This window comes from Chenopodium quinoa, unplaced genomic scaffold (genome assembly GCF_001683475.1).
Source record: "Chenopodium quinoa cultivar QQ74 unplaced genomic scaffold, ASM168347v1, whole genome shotgun sequence".
NCBI classification, from domain to species: Eukaryota; Viridiplantae; Streptophyta; class Magnoliopsida; order Caryophyllales; family Amaranthaceae; genus Chenopodium; species Chenopodium quinoa.
The window spans coordinates 163,790-179,478 of record NW_018745207.1 but is presented as its reverse complement, the minus strand read 5'-3'; the positions used below and the strand labels follow the sequence as shown (position 1 = coordinate 179,478).

The 15,689-nt window shown below is 37.1% G+C and overlaps 2 protein-coding genes across 2 annotated transcripts; both read left to right on the top strand.

Moving 5' to 3' along the window:
* Window positions 1-4,798: 4,798 nt before the first annotated feature.
* On the top strand, window positions 4,799-7,437 carry LOC110711055. Its single transcript, XM_021889431.1, has 4 exons — window positions 4,799-5,660; window positions 6,126-6,399; window positions 6,487-6,586; window positions 6,772-7,437. Exons 1-4 carry the CDS (start codon window positions 4,799-4,801, stop codon window positions 7,435-7,437), a joined length of 1,902 nt encoding a protein of 633 aa, XP_021745123.1.
* A 168-nt stretch (window positions 7,438-7,605) lies between these two features.
* LOC110711054 lies at window positions 7,606-10,690 on the top strand. Its single transcript, XM_021889430.1, has 5 exons — window positions 7,606-7,841; window positions 7,977-8,100; window positions 8,192-8,491; window positions 8,596-8,712; window positions 10,295-10,690. Exons 1-5 carry the CDS (start codon window positions 7,606-7,608, stop codon window positions 10,688-10,690), a joined length of 1,173 nt encoding a protein of 390 aa, XP_021745122.1.
* The last annotated feature ends 4,999 nt before the right edge of the window (window positions 10,691-15,689 follow it).

Genomic DNA, 15,689 nt, shown 5'->3' with positions numbered 1-15,689 from the left:
GAGGACTTTAGTGGCACAACAACCACCAATCTAGATAGTGCTATCACCCCACTCTTCCTTAGTTGTGCTGGATCTTCTCGATTCTTCAGAAAAAGTACTATTTGATATGATAGTAAGCTCTGTTATATCGGGATGTATAGTCATAGTTGTTATATTGAGCTATTCAATAAGACTCCCATAAACCTTGGGATGAACATCAATATGTCCATTCTTCGGTATATATGAAAATTCTATATTTGCTTGTACGACTTCTGAAAACACGGTGTAATGGGTAGCTGCAAAACACTATTCACCTAGAACGACTGAACATAGTTGGTTGTCAAGGCATAAAGAGCCATAATCACGAGATCTCCAATCCCATTTCACACAACCTTTAATGCACAAACGATTTTCAACATCGTTAATGTCGATTTTTATTTCCAAGGAATCACAATTGTCATAAACTCGAGAGTCATCTAGCATAGATAAAGTTTTGTTATGTTCTGATAATACAAAAGCATCATTTGCTTCTCTTTTGAAGATATCAAATGTATAAGAAGAAAATGATACTTCAGTATAACTATAAACTTGCATAGCTTTAAACTCTTCTCTACGTATGAAAACAGAAAATATCTCTATTGAAGGAGATGCAAATGGTCTATTTTGATGTGCACGCAAAAACCTGAAGAAACAAGCAAACACACGTACACTATGAGGACAAATCACAAAAAATACATAAAACCATCAAATTGCACAAAAGCTCATTTACGTGATGCTATTATTTAAAACCGTATTTGTGTGTGTGTTTTTTTTCTTGTTTTTTTGAAGAACCAATAATCAAACAATCACTTCGTATGATCTCGAACCTATTGTTCCGTGTATGCAGCCTTACTCGAGGCTAGAAGGGATGTCATATCTGTCAAAATACCATTAGTATTCTTAATAAATCCTTTGACACCCCTCTTTTTTTTGATAAATTTAAGAAGGGTTTTTCTAAGCTATGCCCCTCAAATTATTGAATTTCTAAGTTGTACCTGTCCTTTTTCAAATTTATAAGTTGTGCCCTCCACCTCATGTTATTTTGTCAACAATATCCTTTGACAGTCATAATAGTTAACAAACATCAGGGGGCGTTATTAATTTGACACGTTTCCTGTTCTAATTGCTCTAACACTTAAAGAAAAATTAAAAAAAAAAATCAGAAAATAAAATAATTAAAACTTAATAAAGAATTTATTAGAAAAAAACCAACCACCCCTCCCACCACCACAATCCAGTCCATCAGCCCACGTCGTCGCATCCGGCGACCAGCCGCCCACCCTCACCCAGACAATTGACAAGCCCCCACCCTTTCCCCCTTGCCCTCCTTCCTTCCTTAACCCACCACGAACCCAACCACGTGACGTAACCCAGCCCAAAATAACAACCACCCGTCATTCCTCCATTAAACCACCACAAAACAGCCAACAGTCCATTTCCCCCACCTGGAAACGACCTTCCCTCGCCATTTCAAGGTATGGGAAAGGGAGTTGGGGGTTGTTTCAGGTGGAGGAATCGGGGAAGGAAGCAGGAGCGCTGTCGGGTAGTCGGGATTTCGATAAAAAAGGTGGATGCAGCCACTACTAGAAATAGGCTAAATTGCGACGGAATGCTGACGACGGATATGATTTTCCGTCGTAAAGGTAGATATTTTCGACGGAAAATATTTCGTCGCAATTTAGCGACGAAAAATTTCGATTACGACGCTTTTTCCCTCGTAAAATTTACGACGGAATTTATTTCCCTCGTAATTTAAAACTTGCGACGGAATATTCCGTCGTAAAGTGTTTTGCGACGGAATATTCCGTCGTAAGTTTTAAATTACGACGGAAATAAATTCCGTCGTAAATTCTACTGTCATTTTTTCAAAATTGAAATTGCGACCTTGCCCTAAAAAAAAGGGGGAAATAATTGAAAATCAGAGAGAGAAGTGAAGCAGCGCGAGGAGAGAGAGAAATAGAAGGAGAGAGAGAAGGAGAGAGGAGAAAGTCACGGCGGCGGCGGTGATTTCTTTACGCCGGTGACGCCTGCACATCAGCCGCCGAGAAAGAGAACGAGAAACAGAGAGGAGAAAAAGAACGGGAAAGAAAGAGAGAGGAGAAAGAGAACGGGAAAGAGAAAGATAAGGAGGAAGGGAGGAAGGTTTCCGGCGAGCTTTCAAGCCCTGGTGGTTTCCGGCGAGCCGCCGCGTCTAGGTAAGTGTGTGCAATTGTCAATTAATTTTTTTTTTTTTTTTTTTTTGCAAAAAAACTACCGGAATAACATGGTAAAATTTGCTGAACCCACAACGCAGCCGCACCTCCGTCCCCTAGCCGTGACTGAACCCACCGGCCCTTGGTTGTTTCCGGCGACGCCCCACCTCCGCCTGACAGTAAGTTGCCTTTGCTTTCCCCCTTTTTTTCAATTTAATTTTGTTGTAGGATTTGTACAATTTTGTTGGTTTAATTGTTAAAAATAAGTGCAGATCTAAAGATTAGTTACATTACAAACCCTAATATAATGTATATGTGTATCTTACTTTGGTTGTTAGATATTCAATAACTTTTAGTTTGGTTAATTTAGTGACATTGGTGATCTCTTATAAGTAATTAATTGCTCCCTTCTCTTTAAAAAAACAATATAATGTTAGTTTGGTTTAGTTTAGTTTAACATAATGTAGTTTAGTTAAGTTTATGTTAATATAATGTGTTTTAGTTTAATTTATTTTAATATAAAGTACCTTATTGTAGTTTAGTTTTTTTTTAGAAATATGTTAGTTTAATTTAATATATAAAATGGTAGTTTGGTTTGGTTTAGTTTAATATAATATATTAGTTTACTTTGGTTTGGTTTGATTTGGTTTATATTAATAGTATGGTGTTATGATATGTTTCTCTTGTTTAGTTTAATCTTGATATATTTGTTTAATATTATGTATGTTAGTTAAGTATATATATTTTTAAATAAATCTTATAATTAATTAATTGCTCCCTTGATCTTTAAAATAAACAATGTTAGTTTGGTTTAGTTTAGTTTAACATAATGTAGTTTAGTTAATATTATGTTAATATAATGTGTTGTAGTTTAATTTATTTTAATATAAAGTATCTTAATTTAGTATAGTTTTTTTTAGAAATATGTTAGTTTAATTTAATATATAAAACGGTAGTTTGGTTTGGTTTAGTTTAATATGATATATTAGTTTACTTTGGTTTGGTTTGATTTGTTTCTCTTGTTTAGTTTAATCTTGATATATTTGTTTAATAATATGTATGTTAGTTAAGTATATATATTTCTTAAAAAAATCATTTGCATAATCATATGCCTAGATACCCGTTCAAGGCATACACATTAGGAGTATGTCTTCAATAGTCCCCGGTTGGGACTGTCCTTGTACGTTTATTCTCACTTAGGTGGTGAATGTATTCCTTTGTTTTAATTCTAAGGAAGATCCTTGCTTGTCATTTCTCTACAATGTTCTCTAGGTACATATATAGGTGTTTCTAATCGCCTATATTGTGTACTCGGGGAACTGTAGGGAGATGCTGCCGGATTTTCCATAGAATTGAAATTCTGGCATACATTCACTAGTGAGATTGAACGTACAAGGATGGGTTAGGTTGGAGTGATAAGGACCCTTGGAAATCATTTATCTTCTCATTTGCATTTCCATAACAGTTTGATCTACAATGAATATATATTGTGCTTTATGACTAATGTGATTAATGGCATATGTGTTAGTTGTGTAGAACTTGTAATCATGAAACGAAAAGAACGTAGCTGGATGTACGAAAGGACGGTTGGGAATTCTATTAATCCTGAGTTCTTGAAAGGGGTAGATGAATTCCTTAAATATGTGGAAGATCATCCCGAGAGTAGCAACCCGAATGAAGTTAGGTGTCCATGTTTTAAATGCAAAAACAAACGTCTCTGGGATCCAGATACGGTCAAACTTCATTTGTATCGCAGCGGTTTTTTACCTAATTACTACGAGTGGATGTGTCATGGGGAAGGGTTTCTAGGAACTCGTAGAAGGGAGTCAAATGAATATCGTGAAATGGTTTTGGATGCCTTTGGTCAGTCTCAAGATAAAGGCCATTCCGAAGAGCCACCTGTTTCATTAGAGGAGGAGCCTAATGCACAAGCCAAGCCATTTTTTAATTTGTTAAGGGCTTCTGAACAACCGTTGTACGAAGGGAGTTCATTGTCTGTGTTAGAGATGGCTTCTAGAATCACTAGCCTAAAGTGTGAGTATAATTTGCCGCACAGATGTGTTGATGGATTTGCTTCTTTGGTTAATGAAGCGATTCCTAACAACAACCACATGGCCGAGACATTCTATGAGGTAAAGAAAATTGTTAAGGGGTTAGAGCTGCCCCATTAAAAGATTCATGCATGCCCGAAAGGATGTATGTTGTTTTGGAAAGAAGATGCTCAATTATCTACATGTAGGGTGTGTGGCAGCGACCGATACAAGAAGACTTCTAAAGGTAGCTTAGTGCCTTTGAATGTTCTATTTTATTTCCCTATCACACCTAGGTTGCAAAGGCTTTTTGCAACTAAAAACATTTCTGAGGAAATGACATGGCATGCTAAAAATCCTCGAGTTCAAGGCACAATGGCACATCCTAGCGATAGTGAAGCGTGAAAACACCCAGATAGTTGCTTTCCTGAGTTTGCCTCTGAACCTCGTAATGTTCGACTTGGCCTATGTACGGATGGATTTGCTCCACATGGTCAGTTTGGGGGACAGTATTCATGTTGGCCTGTCATTTTGACCCCTTATAACTTGCCTCCGTCAATGTGTATGAAAAGACAGTTCATGTTTCTTTCGTTACTCGTTCCTGGTCCTAAAAACCCTAAGGGCAACTTGGATGTTTACATGCAGCCGCTCATACACGAGTTGAAACAGTTGTGGGAAGTTGGGGCAAATACTTACGATATTTCGAGAAAACAAAATTTCAATCTTCGAGCAGCCATCCTATGGACCGTTAGTGACTTCCCGGCTTATGGTATGTTATCTGGTTGGACCACAACCGATAAGAAGGCTTGTCCATATTGTATGGAGAAAAGCAAAGCATTTTGGCTCGAAAATTGTGGTAAGGTTTCTTGGTTTGACTGCCATCGTCAATTCCTTCCGACAAATCATCCTTTTCGAAATAGTAAAAATGCATTTTGTAAAAACAAAGTCAAAAAAGGTTCACCACCTCACATCATGTCAGGAGAGGAACTTTGGGAATGTGTGAAAAACCTCCCAAAAGCAACAGATGGCCCCGAGGCACTGAAACGTGTCACGAATGCAAAAAAAGGGTGGTTCAAGCAAAGCACTCTATGGGACCTTCCATATTGGAAACATCTGCTTGTTCGTCACAACTTAGATGTCATGCACGTTGAAAAAAACTTTTTTGATCAGTTGATTCACACTATAATGGACGTGAAAAAGCAATCTTGTGACACCCCATCAGCTCGGAATGACATTGCTAAATACTGTAAACGGCCCCAACTACATCTTCAAGAGGATGATAGAGGAAAAGAATTCATGCCAAAGGCTCCATTTGCTCTTGATAAGGCTCAGAGAAAGGTTTTGTGTGAGTGGGTCAAACAGCTGCGGTTTCCTGATGGTTACGCTTCCAATTTGAGCCGATGCTTTGATTTGCAATCAGGTAAGTTACATGGAATGAAAAGTCATGATTTTCACGTGTTCACGGAGAGGTTGTTGCCCACTGCTTTGAGAGAATTGCTCCCTACCCATATATGGAATGCAATTACAGAGATAAGCCAATTCTTTCGCGATTTATGTTGCTACACAATTACAGTTAGCGACATGGAGCGATTGGAAAAAAAACATAGCTGAGATCCTGTGCAAGCTTGAGAAGTTTTTCCCCCCATCTTTCTTCAACTCCATGGAGCATTTACCAATTCATTTGCCATATGAGGGCAAGTTATGTGGACCTGTTCAATATCGGTGGATGTATCCTTTCGAAAGGTAAATCAAAGGTCCTTTCTCAACTCTTACTTTCATCTTTTTCATTGATTTCCGTTACTTATACTTCTACGGCTACATAAACATAATTACAGGTTCCTCAATCACCTGAAATGAAAAATTGGTAATAAGGCTCGTGTTGAAGGTTCCATATGCAACGCTTATCTCACTGAAGAGATATCAAACTTCTGCTTCAATTACTTTCAGCCCTCAATTGACACAAAAACACGAGATCTAGGTCAAAATGTGAATGCTGATGTGGAATCCCCGGCTGACAACAATGAAATCCCAGAGTTGTTCACGGTGGATAAGGGTCGTGTGTCAAATTTGGGTAAAACTCGGTATTTAGATGACAAGGAACTTGAACGTGCTCATTTGTTCGTTTTAAGAAATACCGGCATTCTTGGTGAATACGAAAGGTATATATGTTTACGATAAACTTTTGAAAATCCCTTAAATTTAATATAATTGCTGCAATGATTAACCATGTGTCATTAATCTATTAGGCAGTTTGAGGACTACATTCTTAGTACTCGAACTTATTTGCGTCGAGAAGATGTCATGGAGAAATGCGAAAGTGAATTCCCTAATTGGTTTCATCACAAGGTGATAATACCTTTCGAACATTGCATCTCGATTAATTTGTGATAATATAATATAATATATTTCATTTCAATTAGTGTGACGCTTGTATTCGTAACAGTTATAGGTGAGAGAAAAAAAAACCAAGTTCCGATGTGTTGCGAGCATTGTCTATGAGGCCTTTCAAGCGTGTTTGAACTTGGAACCAGATATTTGTCGGTGGCTTTAATTTCCACACACAGTCCTATGGCAAACACAAATCTACGATGAATTACGGGGTGTGTGTCTCAAGTGAGGACGGTGGAGAGTACTTTGGCATTTTAAACGACATAATTGAACTTGTCTACACCGGTCCTGAAAAAGAGTACAAGACTATTTTGTTTAGTTGTAGTTGGATGGATTGTGGTAAAGGAATGAACATTCATGAACAATACAAGCTTGTCGAAGTAAATCATACTAAGAAGTATCCCAAGTATGATCCATTTGTCTTATCTTACCAAGTGTCTCAAGTGTATTATGCATCTTACCCTAGCCTTAAACGTGATCGGGTTCAATGGTGGGCTGTATTTAGAACTCAAGCAAGGTCGGTGATTGATGCTCCGGTGGATTTAGAGTTTTTGCAGGGTCCTACCCCACAAGTACATGCAACGCTTTGTCCACCAAATGACATTCCAGACTATGAACTTGATAGTGATGATGATGATGACGATGGCTTTATTATCTCAAGCGATGAAGAAGAAGAAAACATTGGCTCCAGTGACAGTGACGAAGAAGAGGACATCGATGTATTTTTAGATGACACTAGTGATAGTAATAATGATAGTGATAATGATAGTGGTAGTAGTGATAAGAGTAATGAAGAGGAGAATATGTAGTTACTCCTTTTACTATTGTCTTAGAATGTTTAGTTTTTAATGACTACTCGGATTTGTAATATTGCATTACATTTTTGGTCTCATTTTATTATTTTAATGTCTTATGGATCTAATTTATGAATTTACAATGTGCGATTATGGTACTAATAAATTTTTCAGGTGGTCATCATGGGAGGAGGAAATAAAGGAGAAACGTCCAAGAGGAGAAAGTCTAAGGGGAAATCTCCGGTTGTACGTGTTGATGAGGATGAGTCAATGGAGGAAGCGGAGGCACATGATTTGGGGGCCTCTCAAGAAATCGTCAGAAATGTACAAGGGCAACAGGAGCAACAGCAGCTTCAGGAACAGGAGCTACAGGACCCGCATCCTAATGACTTGCTAGAGTTGGACCCTTCCACACTTTGGTGCTATGTATTTGTAAAATGAAATATCCTTAAATTCGTATTTACTTTGATAAAGTAAATTTGTATTACTTTAACCATGTTTTGTTCACTTTTTGTTGATTATCTACTTACATGAATGTCTATCCTTTACTATAGGTTTGATGTTAGGCCGGTGAAGAATGTGCTCTCCGACTCGCTAACCGGCTACTATGTTCAGCCTTGGAGGAATTATGGAGAGGTTGATGAAGATTCGAGAGAGCACTTTTGGAACTTGTTCAACGTATGATAACTTTAACCTAACATAATACATGTTTTATAAATTATATTGATGGAGTTGAATTTTGTAATAAAGACATTTTCTTGATTTGCAGAAAAAATTCAAGTGGGCACCTGAGTTAAACAACCAAGTGAAGGACACTTTCGAAGAAAAGTTTGCAAATCGCCTACGTGACACATTCTACAACATCACACACAGGCTGAATGGTCGCAAACCAAGATGGCTTAATAAGGATGTCCACGAAGGCATGATGAAAATTATTGCCACCGATCCAAAATATCAGAAGCGGTCGGAACAAAACAAGAAGAACCGAAGAGGCGGATCCATGGAAAATGTCGTTGAACCGACCCACTTTCAAGGTTCAATGTCATCTGTACAACATGCTAAAAAGATGGTAAGGTTCCTACAATATGTCCAGTAACAATTATGTCATTTGTCTATTAATGAATTTTGGTGGGCTAACATGTTTTCATTGATTTTCTGCATGTACATATAAAGGCTGCAAAAAACCAAGGCCAATTACCAAATGCCCATGATATTTTCTTGAAGACACACTTCAAGGAAGTGCCTGGTAAAGGCCAAGTGGCTGCCAACAACAAAGCAAAAAGGATTGCGGTAAACACTTATTATATGAGTTGAAATATGGCAAATTAGCAAAGTAGAACTCAATATATGCTTATTTTGAATGAATTTGGATGAGTTAGGGTCGAACATTGACATATGTGTTATTTCTCTTAATTTCTATCTTTATGGAATGAAAAGTATGTGATATTGGAATTCTATAAGAAAGAACGAGTCCATTTGCTTGAAAACTTAGAACATAGGCATGGTTTTAGCCATATAGGCCAAATTTTGATAATTTTCGATGAGTTAGGGTTGAAAATTGACATATGTGCTTATTTCTCTTAATTTATATCCTTAGGCACTTAAAACTATGTGATATTGGAATGTTATAAGAAATAACGAGTCCATTTGCTTGAAAACTTAGAAAATAGGCATGGTTTTAGCCATATAGGCCAAATTTTGATGATTTTGGATGAGTGAGGGTTGAAAATTGACTTATGTGCTTATTTCTCTTAATTTCTATCCTTAGGCACTTAAAAGAAATTGATATTAGAATGTTAGAAGAAAGAACGAGTCCATTTGCTTGAAAACTTAGAAAATAGGCATGGTTTTAGCCATATAGGCCAAATTTGGATGATTTTGGAGGAGTGAGGGTTGAAAATTGACATATGTGCTTATTTCTCTTAATTTCTATCCTTCGGCACTTAAAAGCAATTGCTATTGGAATTTTAGAAGAAAGAAACCTTACATTTGCTTGAAAACTTAGAAATAAGCATGGTTTTAGCCATATAGGCCAAATTTGGATAATTTTGGATGAGTGAGGGTTGAAAATTGACTTATGTGCTTATTTCTCTTAATTTCTATCCTTAGGCACTTAAAAGAAATTGATATTGAAATGTTAGAAGAAAAAAACCTGACATTTTCTTGAAAACTTAGAAAATAGGCATGGTTTTAGCCATATAGGCCAAACTTGGATGATTTTGGAGGAGTGAGGGTTGAAAATTGACATATGTGCTTATTTATCTTAATTTCTATCCTTAGGCACTTAAAAGAAATTGATATTGGAATGTTAGAAGAAAGAACGAGTCCATTTGCTTGAAAAGTTAGAAAATAGGCATGGTTTTAGCCATATAGGCCAAATTTGGATGAATTTGGTGGAGTTAGGGTTGAAAATTGACATATGTGCTCATTTCTCTTAATTTCTATCCTTAGGCACTTAAAATCAATTGATATTGGAATTTTAGAAAAAAGAAACCTTACATTTGCTTGAAAACTTAGAAAATAAGCATGGTTTTAGCCATATAGGCCAAATTTGGATGATTTTGGATGAGTGGGGGTTGAAAATTGACATATGTGCTTATTTCTCTTAATTTCTATCCTAGGCACTTAAAAGCAATTGATATTGGAATGTTAGAAGAAAGAACGAGTCCATTTTCTTGAAAACTTAGAAAATAGGCATGGTTTTAGCGATATAGCCCAAATTTGGATGATTTTGGATGAGCGAGGGTTGAAAATTGACTTATGTGCTTAATTTTCTTAATTTCTATCCTTAGGCACCTAAAAGTATGCGATATAACTCCATGTTGTTGGTTTTTTTTTAACAATATTTTATTTTATCTTCAATATTTTGTAGGACACCTACCAGAAGAAGCTCGAAGAAACAATGAGTCAGGGGATTCAGAAGAGTCCCAATGAGTTGTACTGGGAGTCGGTGGGTGGGCGCAATAAGAAGGGGCGTGTGAAGGGACTTGGCCAAAGTGCAGAGCTCTACTATGGCAAACAGGGTCGAGGTTCCCGTTCTTCACAGCAATACACGCCGTCTGTCATTTGTCAAATGCAAGACCAGATGGAACACAGGATGCAAACTCTCCAAACTCAAATGGAAGCCCGAATAGCTGAAATGGAGAGGAGATACAAGGAGAGTTTTGATGAAATGATGAGTCGTCTCAACAACAACGACTCATGTTCCACCATTCATCCTCAGCATCGAGACCCTAGGAACGACCCGGGTGGTGGTGGAGCAGGCTAGGGTTTCCAGGCGATTGCGTAGCTTAGCTTTAGTCTAGCATAGAATCCCTCTAACCTAGCTTTTGTTTGGTATAGATACCAAAATGTGGACTATCTTTTGTACTAGGACATAATTATTATATATATATGTACATAACCCTAATTTCGTAGGTCGGTAATTAATTTTTTTAAAACAACAATTTTAGGACTCAATATTTAGTTTTTTTTTATCATTAAAAAAATTCAGGTTTGAAAATGCAGAAAATTACAAAAATTTGTTTTGGGCTGGAAATACAATTTGCGATGGAATATTTCGTCGTAATTTACATATTTGCGACGGAATTTTCCCTCGCAAAATATAATTTGCGACGGAATTTTCCCTCGCAAAATTTGATTTACGACGGAATTTTCCATCGTACAAATATACATTGCGACGGAACTTCATTTAAGGCCAATTCCAAGTCCGACGATATTATTTCAGTCGTAAATTCCGTCGTAAAGTTGGTTTACGACGGAATTTCCGTCGTAAAATGGCCATTTTCCTACAAAGGGTTTTCCGACAACCATTTACGACGGAATTCCGTCGTAAACCAACTTTACGACGGAATTTACATAGTTTACGACGAACTTTTTCCGTCGCAATTAAGGTGTTTTCTAGTAGTGAGCGGGGGTTAGGGGAAAGGGATGGGGTCGAGGTGGGTCAGATGGGGAGGTAGAGTACCGGCTTGCCAATTTAGGTGGTTAAGGTGGAGTATCAGTAGGATTTCCGGTGAGTTTAGGGGAAGGGTTAGGGTTTGGTGGTGGGGGGAAGGCGGCTAGGGAATTTTGGTTTTTTTCTAATTTTTTTAAATATTTTTATTTTTTATTTTTTCAGTTTTTTTTTAGTTAAACGATTTTATTAGTAATGCCACTTAACACTCTCTAACGTCCGTTAACTATTATGGTTGTCAAAGGTTATTGTTAATAAAATAACGTGAGGTGGAGGGCACAACTTATAACTTTGAAAAAGTATAAGTACAACTTAGAAATTCAATAACTTGAGGGGCATAGCTTAGAAAAACCCATTTAAGAAAATGCTTGATTCCTAAAATTCTGAGTGTCATTTAGTAAACAAAACAAGCAAAACCACACTCTCAAGTCTCAAGGGCGCCTACATAACAAGGGTCCAACTTAGAAGAGAGCCAAACACATCCAACAAATTTCAATAACTAAAAACAGGGAAGAACTTCATACCAAGGGAGCCTAAGATTTGATGACGCTTCAAGAACACAAGCCTAAATACAGAAGGGCAGTTTAGGGAAATCAATATCAGAGCCATGCATAAATGTAAATAAGAAACAATAAATGACGAGCACTAAATTAGTGTGGTAGAGACAATATACCTCAATCATTTGCTCATCACTATCTTCTTTGGTAGTTTCTTGTGGAGATACTTCATCACTAGAGGACTACAAAAGGGAGGATTCATATTAAACTCCAGTAAGATGAGAAAGTAGACAAATGATGAAATGAAAAAAAAAATTCATAACAAAAATGCGAAAAAAGGGATAAAAGTACCTTGTCCTCAAGCTTGATACTACTCGCTTCTTCAATGCATATTCCTCGTGGCCTAGGTGATTGCCAACCCACGCAAACATGGATAAGGATGTCATCTACAGTGAACTCATCCCCAGACACCAATCCATTTTTGACTCGCAATTCTACCATTTCTTTAAGAATCTTACGTTCTATTCCAAACTCGAATTAGTCCAGATCAAAGAATAAGGGATGAATACGCTGGCACACACCCACCCAACCTCTAGAAAGCCTCATGCCTCTCAATGTTTTTCTCGGACCAATATCCACTCGTTCAAATTCATTAGATTGCTTCTCAAAAAGAGTATACTCTTCTAAAGCATGGCTCCCATAGATATTGCCAAACCGAGCGACAATTTTACCTTTAACATTTAGAGAAGGATGATTTTCTTCATCCAATTTTTTACTTTCTCTAGGAGAAAATAGAAGTCTCACATGATCATAAACAGCAAACGACATATAAATATAGCGCATTGCAAGGGCACCAAGCTCACCATGAACATATTCTAGTGTCAATTTGTTAGGAACTAGATGAAGCCCGTGCGATGCAAGGTTTGTTTGAATTTTTAAAAATAATTTTTTTTATACATATATTTATGTGCTAAAATTTGTTATATATTTAGATAAAATTCCTAATATCAAAAGATAATATTTTATATTTAATTAATTTAAATTGGAAAATCTCATTCGCCAATTTTGCTTACGTGACATTTGAATTATTTAATTATAAAAGATTTTAATAATCTCCTATTTAATTGGTTACTACTAAAATTTATAATCCTACATGGCACACTAAGAAAATTAGATCCTATGTGGCTCTCTAAAAACTCCCCTTATATATATATATATATATATATATATATATATATATATATATATATATATATATATATATATATATATATATATATATATATATATATATATATATATATATATTAGATTGATTTTCCCTTGCTTTGTGTTTCTATATGACAAGGTTTATATACAACCTAAAACACATTAGGACTTAAACATAAGCCCAAAAACTAAAGCTATATACAATATTAAGGCTTAACACCCCACCCCCTCAAGTTGGAGCATGCAAATCACAAATGCCCAACTTGTTAAGTAAATACAAAAATTGATGTTTGCTTAATGCCTTAGTGAATATTGTTGGAAATAAAGAAAGGAAATTCAAAAGGTCAGATATGGGCGCCTGATCATGCGCCCGATCGGGCGCCTGACCGAGCGAGACCCGCCCGATCGGGCGCGAGAAGAGTCATAAAATTCTGGAGTTCCGCCGCCCGATCGGGCAAGCTCCGCCCGACCTGGCGCCCGATTGGGCGAGCCCCGCTCGACCGGGCGCGAGAAGACGTCTGGAAAAAGGGAGTGTCCGCCCGATCGGGCGCGTGTTTGTCCGTTGGACTCCAACGGTTCCCTTAGATTCCTCTTCTTGTTTGATTTCTTGTAACCCCCCATTTAAGAGGTTGATTATGGTGTTTTTAATCACCATAATAATTCTGATTTCTCTTTTTGGTTCATAAAAGATTCCTCCATGATCTTTCATCTTTTTTATTCATCCCTATAAATTAGAGGATGTTTTCAGATTTATATACACAAGAAATACATATCGAACACAAGCTTGCTTAAACACATACTCTATATTGGGCATAAGTTACTTGGCTCCAACCTTCCACCCAAAAGTGCCTTTGTGTGGAAGTGGTGTGTTAACCTTAGGGAACGTCCCGGTGAATACAATAGTGCACCCCGGTTGCGCCGGAATTTCGTTTTCAAGTCAGTGATTTGCATCACGACACACCGTACTCTTTCATTGTCACGAGATCATCTTTTCGATCTTCTTATTTTAGAATATAGCCTTGAAAATACTTCTTATATTACAACAAATATATCAGCTAGTTGATCAGTAGTCTTCACATATGACGGACTAATAATGGCGTCCTAAATCGTATCCCTGACATAATGACAATCAACCTCAATATGCTTAGTACGTTCGTGGAACACCGGATTCTGCGCAATGTATTACGCCGATTGACTATCACAAAACAGACTCATCGCACGTGGATACGAAACACCCGAAGTGAGAAGTAATGCCTTTAACCATTTTAACTCATCAATGATTTTAGACATCGAACGGTACTCTGTCTGTGCAGAAGATTTAGCCACATTGTCTTGCTTCTTAGTCTTCCAAGAAATAGGAGAACCACCAAGAAACACCAACAATCTTGAAATCAATCGTCTCGTCAAAGGGAAACTAGCCCAATCCGAGTCACACCAACCTGTAACATGTAAATCACAATATGATCTAAATAGGATTCCCTGATCCGGACATCCTTTCAAGTAACACATCGTACGAAGGGCGACCTCCCAATGATCCTAATAAAGGAGTTATGTCTTTGATAAGTGCAATTACTAGATATATCAAGGATCACTATTATGGAGATAATAAGTTCATTCTTTTGGGTCGTAATTATATGTTGCTAGACTATGATCATTGATATTTAGGCTAGTCAAATAGTCCAAAGCCCACTAGAATGGATCCTATGAGGTCACACAACAAAGGTATTGCGTTAAGTAAGTTAGAGGCCCATTTATGGGCCTCATGAACAAGTGACTAATCATGAATTGGATTGGGCTAGCATAGTTAGATTAGAGTTAGGATTTGGGCTTTGTCATGGACTCTTATTTAGATATGAGATCTATAAATAAGGTCTATGCCTAGGGTTGTATGATACAACACAATTAACAGTTAATTGTGCATCAAGCAACCAGTAATCCCAAAACCTCTCTCTCTCTCTCTCTCTCTCTCTCTCTCTCTCTCTCTCTCTCTCTCTCTCTTTCTCTCTCTCTCTCTCACGCCTATCTCCCCCCCTTGATCGTGTTGGTTCGTGATTTGTTCTTTGCTCATTCTTCTCCATAGAAGGTCAATTGAAGTGTTCGATTGCGACTAACTAGCATTAGTGGAGGTCTTAATCTGTGCCTGTGGACCAAGTAGAGGAATCACGCTTAAGGTTCTTCATCTCCCTTTTTCTTGTTCGATCGCACGTGGAATCACGCTTCAAAGGTATTAATTCTAATTATTTATGTTTTATGCATGATCTTGGGATTAGGTGCTATATGAATATGATTCATGTTTTCCGCATTCGTACCTATAAACTCCTACAGTGGTATCAGTTAGCCTATGCATGTACATATATTGAATATTAATTCTTTGATAGTCCACAATTTTAATTCAATTAGGAGGGAGAATAATTTAATTATGGGTCAATTATTATTTTAAATGTGATTTAACTCTTAGAATTGATTAAATGTGATTTAATAATGCTCAAAATAGCCATGAAGAGATCCGAATTTTGCCCTAGATTACTCAAAAATTTTGAACCCCCCCCCCCTCAAACCCTAATTTCGAAATTTTCGAAACTCTAAACCCTAATTTCTGAAATTTG

What these genes read in the sequence shown, in the direction of transcription:
- LOC110711055 (XM_021889431.1), top strand. Translation starts at nt 4,799, where the DNA reads ATGTGTATGAAAAGACAGTTCATGTTTCTTTCGTTACTCGTTCCTGGT. An exon ending in ATGCTTTGATTTGCAATCAG is followed by an intron (nt 5,661 to 6,125) that starts GTAAGTTACATG and finishes CTCGTGTTGAAG; the next exon opens with GTTCCATATGCAACGCTTAT. An exon ending in CTAATTGGTTTCATCACAAG is followed by an intron (nt 6,587 to 6,771) that starts GTGATAATACCT and finishes ACTTGGAACCAG; the next exon opens with ATATTTGTCGGTGGCTTTAA.
- LOC110711054 (XM_021889430.1), top strand. Translation starts at nt 7,606, where the DNA reads ATGGGAGGAGGAAATAAAGGAGAAACGTCCAAGAGGAGAAAGTCTAAG. An exon ending in ACTTTTGGAACTTGTTCAAC is followed by an intron (nt 8,101 to 8,191) that starts GTATGATAACTT and finishes CTTGATTTGCAG; the next exon opens with AAAAAATTCAAGTGGGCACC. An exon ending in TACAACATGCTAAAAAGATG is followed by an intron (nt 8,492 to 8,595) that starts GTAAGGTTCCTA and finishes GTACATATAAAG; the next exon opens with GCTGCAAAAAACCAAGGCCA.